Consider the following 14031-nt stretch of genomic DNA (forward strand, 5'->3'; position numbering starts at 1 on the left):
AAAGGACTGCTATTACTGCAATTAAGTACTTTGCGCTTGATAGAACAATGCTTGCCAGCTTTTACAACCACCCCCAACCACTTTGGGTATGGGTTGATAGGACAAGTATCAGCCCTAGAAAGTTGAATCTACACGTGGACGTAGGAAAGAAGGAAAATGCGAGTATAAAAAGGAAAGAGAAGCAATTACGGAGGGTGGGGGACAGATCGTCCCCCGGGTCATGAAATCCTGAAAAAGGAAAGAATAAGAGCACCAAGCCCCTCGGATAAGTTCTAAGGACTGGAGCCGCTCCGGCCGTATCGGGGGAAAAGTTTTATTAGATACGTTAAGTTCACACTCATGCGACTACCATGAACGCCATGACCAACTACTGTCCGGTGACCTAGGCCTAACCTTTCAGTCCACGCTCTACAAATTTTATTGTTTGAACGTTTAACGTGCGAACCCAATATCAGTTTGGAGTCGTTACAAATCGAGTCCTTACAACTACATATTTCTCAAATAGTAATAAAATACTAATAATTTCAAAAAATAATGGTATCCGGCTATTTTTGCCTCTTCAACGTCTATTTCTTTTCCTTCCATTTTGACCAACAGTTGGTGGATTTTGGTCTCGCATATTCTCTTCCTTCCGCCTCTCTTAACAAAAAAAAAAAAACTCTGTTATGGCCAGCAAAGTGAGCAATGTTATCCTCTGTTTGTTATGTTTGCTATTCTTCGTGGGGCCATCTTCTTCCCTGCTAGAGACATTAGTGCAGATAAGGATGGGTTCGCAGGGAGAACTTACGACTGAAGGTTACGTCCTTGCAGATGATTGTAAGTCTAATCCAGAAAAGCCATGTGTGGCGCAAGAGATTCCTGAGTGCAGGAATTCTACATTTCCATCGGAATATTTCCGTCAATATTATTTCGACCCGACCCTTACGAAGGATGGATTCAAGTTCAATGAAGGTGAGAACCTGACCATTATGGATTGTGAGGCCAAGTGCTTCAACAACTGTTCTTGTGTTGCCTATGCATCTACAAATCTGGATTTCCAAACTGGCTGTCAGATTTGGAGCACACGGCCAAGTACTGCAACGAATTATTCCGAGGGCGACGACATGTACAAAGTAATCCACTTACTCGAAGTCCAAGGTAAGACGAATTAATTCATGCTCGATTTATCAAATTTATGCATATAATTGGTGTATTACATGTACATATATAAAGTATGAACTTACGAAATGCATGAATTTGATGTGTTAGGATTGATTTACTGATTGCTAGATGTATATGTTAAAGTCTAAGGGTGAGTTTTGGTTTAGCTCTTTGATATTTTACCTTTTGAAAAAGTGAAGTGTGGTACGAAATTAATTAAATTTTTTTAAAGAAAAAGCAGAGCTTAAAAAAAAAAAAAATGCTTTTTGAAAAAATAGATCTTTGTTTGACCAACCGTTGTGAAAATTGTAGTTAGACTTAGAGGTGTAAATTACTAAAAATGACATTATATATTATTATTATTATTATTTTTATTATTAATGATTTCTTTTTATTTATTTATTTATTTTTGACTTCTTGTGAATAAGAAATGATTCATTTAATTTTCCTTGAATTGGAAGATGCAATAACTATTTTAAAATTTGATAATTTTGATTATATGAGTCTCTAAGAATTATAATTTTATTAAGACTTACCTTTCCTTTTGTAATTATCATACTCATCAACAGTAACTATTCTTTTTTATTTTGTACTTAAATATAATGAGTAATGCTAGATTCACAACATATTTACAATAGTTTTATAACAAATCCTAAGTAAGAAATTGTTATTTTTAAAAAACACAAGTTCAATTAAAATTTTACTACCAGTGGTTTAAATCATTTAAAAGATGTTTCATTATTTTTATTTTTATTTTAATAATCTATTGTAGTTGTTTGTTTTTATATTAAAATTTGAGTCGTACTCATACCAATATGGTCGATACTGTATCGTACCGGCTGGTACCATCGGTATGTCCTGTACCGGTATGTGCATTGGTTTTTAAACGTCATCATTTCGTACCGGTTTAAATACCGGGCGTACCAGCCGATACAGAAATAAACTTCTTTTTATTTTATTTTATTTTTTTTTTTTTTTTAAGTTTTGTAATTTTTGAATTTTTGTAAGAGTAGAATGGTAACTTATTTGCATTAACTTATTAGTATTATTTTTTTTTTTAGTATGCTAAAGTTTAAAGTCTAAAGCCATGATTTTTTTTTAATTGAGTTAATGTTTTATAGTAACCTTTTATTTTTATTCTAATACACACACATATTTATAAATATATATATAAAAAAATAGTTGTAAATCCAAAACGATATACCAGTATTGATCGGTACCGAATTATATCATTCCACTAGTCAAATTAGTACAACCTCTAGTACGAGATTGACTCCTTGACTCGTACTCATGCTTACACTATATGGCTCAAAATAAGTATTACAAATTATTTAACAAATTTCTCTATGTAACTCATTATAAATGAGTTAAAATGATTTCCATATTATCTTTAGTTCATATATGATTTTTTATTAGGCCGTATGTTGCATGGATATCATATTAATGAGACTATATTTTGTAACATCGCATGATGGAATAGACGGCCGACGACGACTTACTTCTGACGGGAGTGACAACCAAGTCATGTGGACTAGGACATGGGCAAATAGGTGGTGGATATGGCTCATCGTGGCAATAGTGGGAATTATTATCACCTCGTCTTGCTGTTTATTCTTTAATGAAAGATTGATGAAGAAAGGTAATTCTAATTCATGCTCCTACTATAAATATTTTTGGGTATACTATTGATGATAAAAGTACCATCAAATTTTCTAAGTTATAATTAATTTGCGTATATGTTAATTAGAGGAGCGAATAAGGAAGGCACAAAAGATGCTCCTCCTAGAACTTGGAGCTAATGCAATACATTCAACTGTACATGACAAAGTGAAGAAACTAAATAATGATAGGCAAGGTAGTCATGATTTGCAAATCTTCAGCTTCGAAAGCATTTCCGCTGCTACAAGTAATTTTTCAGCTGAAAATAAACTAGGACAGGGTGGTTTTGGACCAGTTTATAAGGTCTCTCTCTCTCATATCTAAATTGAATGAGTTGAAATAAAAGTTAAATATTTATGGTCGATAGTGGAAATCTTATTCAGAAATGGTGAATTTAACATTTGACTATTATTCTAACCAAATCTACCACCTTAACCAATGCTCTCTCTTCATCTATTTAGTTTCTGGTACAAAATTTAAACCAAACCTAGCTTGCTAGGCTAAGCCAATTTATCAACTCAATAAATTAGCACTTGAGCTCAGCCGAAGGTAATCTTCACAGAAAATTAAATAATGAATGTGGAGACCAATTTAAGATGACGTGAGTAAAATTTGACTAGTTTAATATAATTTCAGGGCAAATTATCTGATGGGCAAGAAATAGCAATAAAGAGACTCTCGAGATGTTCTGGACAGGGATTGGTAGAGTTTGAGAATGAAGCTATTCTTATTGCTAAACTCCAACATACTAATCTTGTCAGACTTTTAGGGTTTTGCATTCAACAAGAAGAAAAAATACTAATCTATGAGTACATGCCCAACAAAAGCTTAGACTTCTTCCTCTTTGGTAGGGACATATCTTCATTACTAAGAAAATTTTCTTATGTGGTGATATTCTTTTTTTTCTTTTTTATAAAGTCAATCAATACTTACCATTTGCTTGCAATTATTTCCTATGAATTAGATTCTAGTAAAAAGTCTCTATTAAATTGGGAAAAGCGCTTCAACATCATAGAAGGCATTGCTCAAGGACTAGTTTATCTTCATAAATATTCAAGACTAAAAGTAATTCATCGAGACTTAAAAGCAAGCAACATTTTGCTTGATCAGGAGATGAATCCAAAAATTTCTGACTTTGGCATGGCTAGAATATTTGGGTTGAAAGGATCAGAAGAAAATACAAATAGAATTGTTGGAACATAGTAAGTATACATTGCATTTCAAGTCAACATAATTTAATTTTATTCTATTTGTGAGTGTAAGTATATGTGCTTGTTCATATGCTAAAACTTATTGGTCAATTATTTTTTTTTCAGTGGTTATATGTCTCTGGAGTATGCCATGAATGGAGTTGTTTCAGTAAAAACTGACGTATTCAGCTATGGAATCCTACTACTAGAAATAATGAGTGGCAAGAAAAATAATAGTCGGTATCACTTTGATCATTCACTAAACCTTATAGGATATGTAAGTTTATCTCTTTAACTGTTATTAATTTGTAAATGGTATTTTTAACTTAATAGTTAACATTTTGTGTACAACTGGACTTGTATCAGGCATGGCAGTTATGGAATTGTTAAATATTAGCATTGATACACCATGTTGAATATGCTAGTATGGATGCGGAAGCGAAAGCATAAAGTATAAAACACAATAACACACGAGGTTTACGTGGTTCAGCCTAACGGCCTACATCCACGGAGGAAACCCTAAAGGGCTATATCAATAATATATTAGAGTGTAGTACAAATCCTGTATTACAATGAATCATAACATGTGTATATATAGTAGACTAAACCCTAGACTAATAGACTTCTAGTACAAGTAGGAGACTTGGCTTGCACACAAAGTAGAATTAGGTTTGGGCTTATGCTAATGGGCTAATATATCTTTAACACCCCCTCTCAAACTCAAGATGGAAGCTTGATGAAATCTTGAGATTTGATAAGGTTGAAAAGATCCCTTGAATGAAGTTTGGCTCTGTAACGGTAATTTGACGAAAGTAATGGTCTTGCAGTGTTGATGCGACTTCTAACGGTGGCTTGACTATACCGGAGAGTTTTGACGGCAGTAGTAGGAAGCCAAAGAAGATGAACGCAGCAAAAAAAAACACCGAGGAAGATAAAGATTGCTCTTAAATATACCGCAAGGACAGAAAACCATGGCCACAAGAAGGTGGATCTGATACCATGTTAAATATTAGCATTGATACACCATGTTGAATATGCTAGTATGGATGCGGAAGCGAAAGCATAAAGTATAAAACACAATAACACACGAGGTTTACGTGGTTCAGCCTAACGGCCTACATCCACGGAGGAAACCCTAAAGGGCTATATCAATAATATATTAGAGTGTAGTACAAATCTTGTATTACAATGAATCATAACATGTGTATATATAGTAGACTAAACCCTAGACTAATAGACTTCTAGTACAAGTAGGAGACTTGGCTTGCACACAAAGTAGAATTAGGTTTGGGCTTATGCTAATGGGCTAATATATCTTTAACAGGAATGAAGGTAAGGGTTTAGAACTAATAGACCCAATAATTCTAGACGAGTCACGCCCTCCATCTGAAGTATTGAGATGCATTCATATTGGTCGTTTATGTGTACAAGACCAAGCAAAAGATAGACCTTCCATGCTAGAAGTGGTTTCTATGCTTTCAAATGAAGCTCTTCAACTTTGTCCTCCAAAACAACTGGCATTTTTTATCAACTCTGTTCAAGAAGAATCGTCAGAAGATTCTGAAATCAAGCTAGAAATCTATTCCATAAATAATGTCACAATTTCAGATATGGAAGCCAGATAAATACTAAAACACTAGTTTTGTGAATGTAATATAAAATATACATGCCTGTTTGATAAAGCTATACCCTGTTGTGACTATACGTGCATGTAGATGTGAGTTTAATAGTTTATTAGGAATTTTAATAAGGGGCATGTGCCTAAACCTAATTAGTTTTATCTTTCTTCTTGCTATAAGCAACGAGAAGAATTATTGATTTGCGTGAGAAGTAGTAACTTTACAGGATTAGATTGCTTATGATGTGTGTCACTAATATGCCTTATTATGTATATATTAGTAGTGTACATTGAGATGAGTGATCACACCATAATAAAATATGCACCCTCACATACAATATTATTATTATTATTTTTAGAATCCACTTTTATAACCACTTTGTGGGATGATGTTGCTTCACTAAGGGCACTAACATTTGAGGATGCATACAAGTCTCTATTTTACACCTTAAAAACACACTTTATTTATTTTACCATCTCATTTTACAACTCATTCAATATTTCAATTTCTATTTTTACATACAACTTATTAAAATAATATAAACAAGACAAAAACACCATTTTGGTCCCTACATTTTGGTAGCGGTCAATTTGGTCCCCGTTATTTTTAACTTGCAATCAATTTGGTCCCTGCTATTTATTCACTAACGAAAAATGCATATGTGACAAACGTTTTGCTTTGTTGACGCACACATGGCTAAAATAATAAGATAAAATCAAAGAATTAAATATTAAAAAATCCACGTATGCATTTTAATAAAAAAGAAAATTCCACATCAAACAAAAAATTCTGTAAAAATTAATTGAAAGAAACAAATATAGAAAATGATTTTTTTTTTAAATCCACAATTTCTTTTATTTTCTTTTTCTACTATTCTTGCGCATTATTACCTCCCAAACACAAAGCAATTTGAAAATCCCAGCATTATGAAACCCTTCACCAAATTAAACATACAAATAGAACCTAGCAAACACCAATCACGAACAAACACTGAAAAGATCTCACCTGCCCAAACCGTGTCAATCCTTTCACCTCTCTAACGATTCCACTTCTAGTACGTACATGATATTATTATCCTTACCTATGGCTATGGTGGCTAGCAAGTGAATGAGAACAAAAGAAACACAAAATTAAGCAATGGATGAGTGTGAATTTGATTAAGGAAATCCTAAACTTTGTGGACAAATTTGGGATAATTTTTTGATGATTTTATTCAAGAGTGCTCTACTGGTTTTTATACCAGAACTTACAATATAATCTTCAGAAGAATAAGGACTCAAATAAAAAATAAAGGACTCACAACAACTACTACTACTTAGCAAAAGACACTAAACCGCTTGATAATGTTAACATTGAAATAACAATTGGAGTTGAACTCGAACTCTAAACTAATGCTCCGTTTGTTTCGATGCAAAATATTTTATAGGTAAAAAAATTTACTGTAAAATATTTTCAAGTCTTTGGAATGACAAAATACGTGAAAATGCAAGCCACCACCAGCCACCCCAAATGAGCAAAAACCACCAACAGCCACCCCAGCATAAACCATTATACCACCACCAACCACCCCAAAAACTAGATTTGGAAGAGAGAAAAAAGATAGCCACCACCTAAAAATCTGACTGTTAAACCACAAATCTAAGCACAAACCACCAACAATCCACAACATATGGGCATTAAACCACAAATCCAACCAAACCACTCCATAACCACCCAAAAGAAAGCCAAAAAAAAAAAAAAAAAAAAAAAACACTCACAAACCCATATTGAAAACCCAAAAACCCACCGAGCCAAAAACTCAGATCAGAGGGGCTCGACCACCAATCACCGTAGAAACAACCTGTAAAGACAAAAATGGAACTGCGATCTACTATCAACGTCGACCCACATCTCCATCCCAGCCATCTACTGCCACCCTTAAACCTAGACACCCATGACCCATAAATCATCCCAAAACCCAAATTTGTAAACCACACAACAATATATATATATATAAATTTAAAAAAAAAAAAAACCCTATGGATGAGTCAACGACGGTGGAGGTGGCCAAGAATCTGTGGAGCCGATGAACATTTAAGAATAAAAAGAACTTAGGTGGAGTTGGTGATGGGTGGCGCTAGCAAAGGGTTGAGCTAGTGTTGGGTGGCATCGACGAAAGGTAGAGCTGATTATAGGTGGTGTTGAAGAAGGTGGAGCTAGTGGGAGAGAAGGATCGATGGTGGACCGGGTTATGGGTACAAAATAGAGAGAGCATGAAAGGGAGAGAGAGGCAGATGTATCGGGTGGACTGAGAGAGTGCAAATGTAAAATATTTTACCAATATTTCAAGTATAAATCATTTTACAAATTTTTGCCTCAGTTGTTTTAGTTGACTGAAAATATTTTACTGTTGACCAAATGTTTTACCTTAAAACAAACACCATAAAATATAAAAATATTTTCTTGAAAATATTTTACATCGAAACAAACGGAGCATAATTGAAGATGATATGATGATATCCCACAAGACCCACATCTGGGTCCTAATCCTTTGCCATTTCGACACCCACCCGCGTTGCTTAATTGATCTGAGCAGACCCACCACCATCAAGCCCAACACCACTACCTTAACCCATTGAGATTAAGATTCCCCATCAAGCCCAAGCTCCACCATGACCACTCTGATCTAAGAGAGGGAGAGAGAGAAAGAGAAAGAGAGCTAGTTTGTGAGAGAAGTGTCTAAGTGTGTTTGCTGGGAAATATATGCAAAGAGAAAGAATAGAAAAGAAAATTTGAGTGTTGATAATTGTGTGATTAGTGTTTGGTTTCAGATTTCTGTGTTTGCTAGGTATTGTGTTTGGTAACTGAGAAAATGCAAGAATACAAGAGTAAACAAAAGAAATTGAAGATTTTTTTTTTCAATTCACTTACTTTATTTGTTTTCTTTCTATTAATTTTTTCAAAATTTTTTTGGTTGATGTGGATTTTTATTTTTCATTAGAATGCTTATGTGGCTTTTTTAATGTTTGATTATTTGATTTTATATTATTATTTTGGCCATGTATGCGCTAACAATGCAAATCGTTTGCCATGTATGCATTTTCCATTAGTGAGTTAATGGTAGGGACCAAATTGATGGCAAGTTGAAAATAACAATGACCAAATTGACTTCTACCAAAATATAAGGACCAAATTGACTATAACACCAAAATGTAAGGACCAAAATAGTGTTTTCACCGATAACCAATTTGATTCTCTCTCTCTCTCTCTCTCTCTCTCTCTCTCTCTCTCCAGTAAACTCATACAACCCCCTTCCACCAAAACTCAACCACAAACACCAATTCTTCACCACTAAAATTACCCCAAAAATTTTTTGCCACCGCCAACCCTAGCACCATAGTCAATACCTATCCCAAAAATCAAACTGAAAGCTCGAAAATGTGTTAAAAACACAAGAACTGTTCAAACCTCCAAATCAAAGTTAAACGACTCGATTGATTTTACTCTAACTTATACTAAGTGCGGAATAGAGTAAATGCGAGCAAATAAACAATATAACTACTCTAAGCCATAATCATTAAAACACAACAGTAAAATGAAAGCTAAAAGAGTAGGGAAGAAGAATGCAAACACAAGATAACACGCTGATGTGTTATCGAAAAGGAAACTGAAGTACTCGATGTAAAACCTCTCCGCCGTCCTCCAAGCAGTAAATCGATCCACTAGACAATCAGTTGGGATACACAAATAGCAAGAGACCCTCCAAGCTTAATCTATCCAATGCTCCTAAACCCTCCAAACTCCTACTCTAAAAAAGCTTCTCAGAACCGTGTCTTGTCTAGTTCTCCAGATCCTGCAATACGCCCGATTGCATCCACCAAAGCTTGGCTTCTTCCGATACTTCCCATCAGCACCAAAACCTCACTTGACGCTCTGAAAGGGTGTGGTAAGTGTTTGGGCTATCAACCTCTCAAGGATATGGAAATGGAGAGGTAGGAGTTGAGGAAAATCCACAATGAATTCTATAGAGAATTGTGGGTATAACAATCTCTAACTCTCAAGGATAGTGGCTAGGGTTTTCTCTCAGAAGCACTCCTTAACATCTATGGTTAATGTGGGTATATATAGTGTGGGTATAGAAAGTGTGTATCAGAAATGACAATTCCGCAAAACAGAATGTTTTGCGGGTATCTCGCGGGAAGACCTTACCTGCGAGACACTTGCGAAAACCAATTGTCTCCATCCTATCCTGACTCTTCGCATTCCAGTCATGTGCAGGGCACATGCTTCACTTCGTGGGAAGCTTACTCACGAGCTACCAGCAAAAACAACTTTAGTCTTCAATTGCTTTGAGTCTTCACACTCTCTCTCTCACACACAACCCTTACAAATAAATCCCACATAAAATACAGGGTACATAAGATTGAACATAATTACAATCAAATTTGGCACAGAATTAAAGCCAACATAAACTAGTTGTAAATTACAACTTTACATTCTCCCCCTTTGGCTATTCCATGACAAAACCCCTAAAACAGACCTTAGACTTAAATGTGAGTTTGGGAACAGTGGAAAAACTCACTCACGCCTAATCTAGAAGCTGTGAAGTACTTGCATGTATATACCTGTAACCTGAAACACTCACACACAAACAAAACTTTCATTAAGCTTATGACAAGTTGAATACATGGTACGTATAAGAGCAAGTAAAGTGCGATCAAGTTAATAAACACTATATAACGATTAAGCATATCTTGATCAAACAAGGTCAGTCATTAAAGAATGACTACAATGAACATTTAGCTAGTAAATGCTCATCCGAACATGCAATGCAATAAAGACCAATCACAATGATCAATTGCATTTCCAACACACAACCAATGCACAATACACAAAGTATTTGCATCTAGGATACAATATCCTATAAGGGTACAAGAGTGAGGTACTTAAGATAGTTTAGCAACATCTAAAAGTACAAAAATGCTACAAAGCAATGAAAGAAACACACGAACTGAATATTAAAACCAAAGTACTTAAGCTTTTAAAGGAAAGCAATAAAACTATCAAAGAGTTATAAACACTAATAAAGTTTAAATCGAACATAAAAATGCTAAACCGCCAAGAATGAACCAATAAACCAATGACTATGCTCTGCTCCCCTCAATTGTGCATACTCCCCCTCAAAATTTTCTCCCCCTTTTTGACTGGAATGGCCAAAGGAGCTCGAACTACTAGGACTCTGAATTGGATCCCTACGCCATCGATATATCCTCAATCTGAAAAGATAGAGCAGTAATCTGACCTTGGATGTATGCAAATTGGTCCTCGGTGTGCTGAACATGGTAGTCAAGCATGGTATACATCTGCTCTACCCTAGCAATGAGGCAATCAAGATGATCGGGTCCCTGTGCTTATGCTTGAGAGGATGGTTGAGCAGAAATTTCTAGTGCTGAGGTGAATCTGTCAATCTCCCCCTCAGTATCTCCACCCTCTTCCTCAACATGATCCTTTGGTATTTGTGAGACGCCAGTCTTAGATCCGGTGATGTGAGCTTTGCTTTTGGTCACCATATTAGCACCAATGGGATAGTCTCTTTGTACTGTGGTGAGACCGCTTGGAAGTTTGAGCCTTGACTTTGCAATAAGGCCTATGATGAGAGTGGGGAATAACATGATACTTCTGGAGTTCCTTTTTTCAATGCTCTTGGTCAAGAGATGGAAGATGTGTCCACAGATGTCAATCTCTGTGTGTGTGAAGAGATCGTATAAGAAAATTGTCCTTGGAGAGGACAATGTCGCCAAGTTGGTGACTGGATACAAATTGTGGATCATGACATATGCTAGAGTCCTCATCTCTGGGTTGAATGGAATGATGTTCATTGACTTCTTGTTTTGTGTACCACTAAGAAGTCTCACCATTGGCTCAAGAGAGTCCAATCGATCATCATACTGAACAGTAATCTGTTGAGAAGGTGGACGAACTTTGAGGAATTCTTGGATTGATTCCCTTGTAATAACAAATTCCTTGTGTCTCACCCAACAATTAATGTGGTCTCCATCCACAGTAACATTTGAAAAGAACTTTTTGATGATTTCTGAGTACACATTTCCACTTAGATTTAGCAGCTTCGTCCATGTCCTCTCCTTGAACACATCAGGAATGCAAGTGTCCTCAAGAGTCTCCATTCTAACAACTTTTTCCATAATAATTGTGGCTCGTTTGTAGCAATCGTTATAAGCCATGTCTGCTTCAATGGACTTGAAGTTGTTAGAGTCTGTACGAGGATACTTGGAGGATTTCTTGGAAGCAGAATGCTTGGTGGGAGACATCTGCATAAGGAAACACACAATAACAACAAAAAAATTGCAGAAACACAAAAACAGAACATAAACTTGATTAGTGTCAAGTTAGTCCAAAACATAAGCACAAAGACTTAAAACAGAACACAATAGAGTTAAAACAACATGCTTTAAAAGCTAAACCATATGAATAATAGCAAAATGCAAAAATATAGCAGCTGTGCATGTGTGTGCATCTAGTGTGCATGAGGTGTGCCTAGTGTGTGCTTAGGTGATGCATGGCAAGGCATGGTGAGGCACATATGGGGCAAAGTGTGTAAAACACACACCCAATGATCAAAACATGTTCAACAAGATCAATCATGGGTAATCCCAACAATTGGAACTCATTGGAGTCCAAACTAACAAAACAATGTCACTTGAGCATTTTATCAAACACATGGTATGCAACACTACACTACACATGTGGGCAATGCATGGACATATGAAAATATGCCTAAATACATTATCAAAATGCCACAAGGGGCCAACACAGATACAATCAAGACAAATGGGGCACAGCCTAATCAAGATTTTGAAAATTTTTTGCCCAAAATCATAGTTCCCAACCCCTTTTTCAAAAATCCCCAATTCAACAACCCTAAAACAAATTCTGCATAATCTAGAATGAAAAGCCAAAAAGAATGTTGAGAAACATACCTTTGAAGAGATTTTGTAGAGATTTGTACTTGAAATTAGAGTGTTTTGAGTGAAAATCAAATTTGGGTTGAGAAAGGTTTGAGTGAGGCAAAGGAGGGAACTCAAGAGTGTTTTAAAAAACTGTCACATCAGCCTTATAAAACTGAAAACATGCATTTTTCGCGGGTTAGATAGTCACGAAATTACTCGCGAAAAACACCACTGAAGCACAAAAACTTTCGCAGGAAGCTTTTAGTTGCGAAACAGTCGCAAGACAGTCACGAAAGTCTTTGTCTGAAATTTGTGTTTTCCAGTTTTTGCCTTAACCTCTTTTCGCGGGAAGTGCTTAGTCGCGAGCTTCTCGTGAAAAGGCCTCTGAACAAGTTTTTGAAGACCAACACAAAAATGCATTTTGAACAAAAACTTAAAGCACGAAAGTATAGAATCACTTTCAAAAACATAAAAAATACTAAAAAAATATTTTTGGGTTTGATCGGCAAGCAATTGAGCATACACATCACATTTGAGCATGTACAATCCCACAAATGAAATAAGCATTAATTGAACAAAAACTTGTGTATTGTGGTTGAGTATCAAATGTGGAATAGTCCTTAGACCAGAGTGAAGCTTCAATGATCAATTCAATCAAGTCATACACAATCGGTACTAAGTCAAGAGGTCTATCTCAATTATAGAAGTGAACATATATGACCTCCCACAAGAAAATGATTACAAATATTAGAAGCTTTTCATTTGGCTTCTTTACAAATCATAACATTTGATCATTTTGAACAATACATCTCATTGTGAGATCGGTGCTAGAAATTTTTGATATTTCAATATTGAGAATAAGCCTTTGGCTTTTTGAGCACCATACATTTCAATAAAAAAATCGCTTTCCCTTTTTCCTAGTCAAATACTAGTATGTGTGACAGCTTTTACAGCTCATTATCTCTTTTCATTTTGAGATTTACATTTGCTAAGCTCTTTAAACAAAAACATAAAAATAAAGTGGGAAGAGATATAGGCACAAGTCTATGCAAGTGTCAAGACCATCAAAACTATTGACCAATCATTCATGACAAGTTTGAAGATCTATTTACAACAATCACACATAGTTTTCAAGATTTTTCCCAAACCGATATATGTGCATACAAAACAAGCTAAGATTGTAAATGCACTACGCTATTAGTACGAAGATACTAGGCCAAACTCACATGTGATATACACAACACCAGTAATAAAACTTTTTGGAGATTTTTCAATTTTTTTTATGGATTTTTGAATTTTTTTTTCAACACACTCAAAAACAGAACATGAAAAGTAAGATCAACAAAACAACAAGTACATAACAAAACTTGTAAAAGAAACATCCTATAAACTAGAAGCAATGACACAGGAGAAATATATATGTCATGATGCATGAACCTATGACCCTAAACATTGGAGGAATTAATGCATGGACAT

General features: G+C 35.3%; 1 protein-coding gene across 1 annotated transcript; it reads left to right on the forward strand.

Moving 5' to 3' along the window:
- The first annotated feature begins 554 nt into the window (after positions 1–554).
- LOC126725492 (G-type lectin S-receptor-like serine/threonine-protein kinase CES101) lies at positions 555–4370 on the forward strand. The gene is made up of 6 exons (XM_050430254.1): positions 555–1137; positions 2621–2779; positions 2888–3102; positions 3436–3646; positions 3764–4001; positions 4116–4370. Exons 1-6 carry the CDS (start codon positions 666–668, stop codon positions 4282–4284), a joined length of 1464 nt encoding a protein of 487 aa, XP_050286211.1. The 5' UTR covers positions 555–665; the 3' UTR covers positions 4285–4370.
- The last annotated feature ends 9661 nt before the right edge of the window (positions 4371–14031 follow it).

Source organism: Quercus robur, chromosome 5 (genome assembly GCF_932294415.1).
Source record: "Quercus robur chromosome 5, dhQueRobu3.1, whole genome shotgun sequence".
In the NCBI taxonomy this organism is placed as follows: domain Eukaryota; kingdom Viridiplantae; phylum Streptophyta; class Magnoliopsida; order Fagales; family Fagaceae; genus Quercus; species Quercus robur.

Coding starts and splice junctions, on each gene's coding strand:
- LOC126725492 (XM_050430254.1), top strand. CDS start 666: ATGGCCAGCAAAGTGAGCAATGTTATCCTCTGTTTGTTATGTTTGCTA. Junction 1,138..2,620: donor CCACTTACTCGAAGTCCAAG/GTAAGACGAATT, acceptor ATGATGGAATAG/ACGGCCGACGACGACTTACT. Junction 3,647..3,763: donor CTTAGACTTCTTCCTCTTTG/GTAGGGACATAT, acceptor CCTATGAATTAG/ATTCTAGTAAAAAGTCTCTA.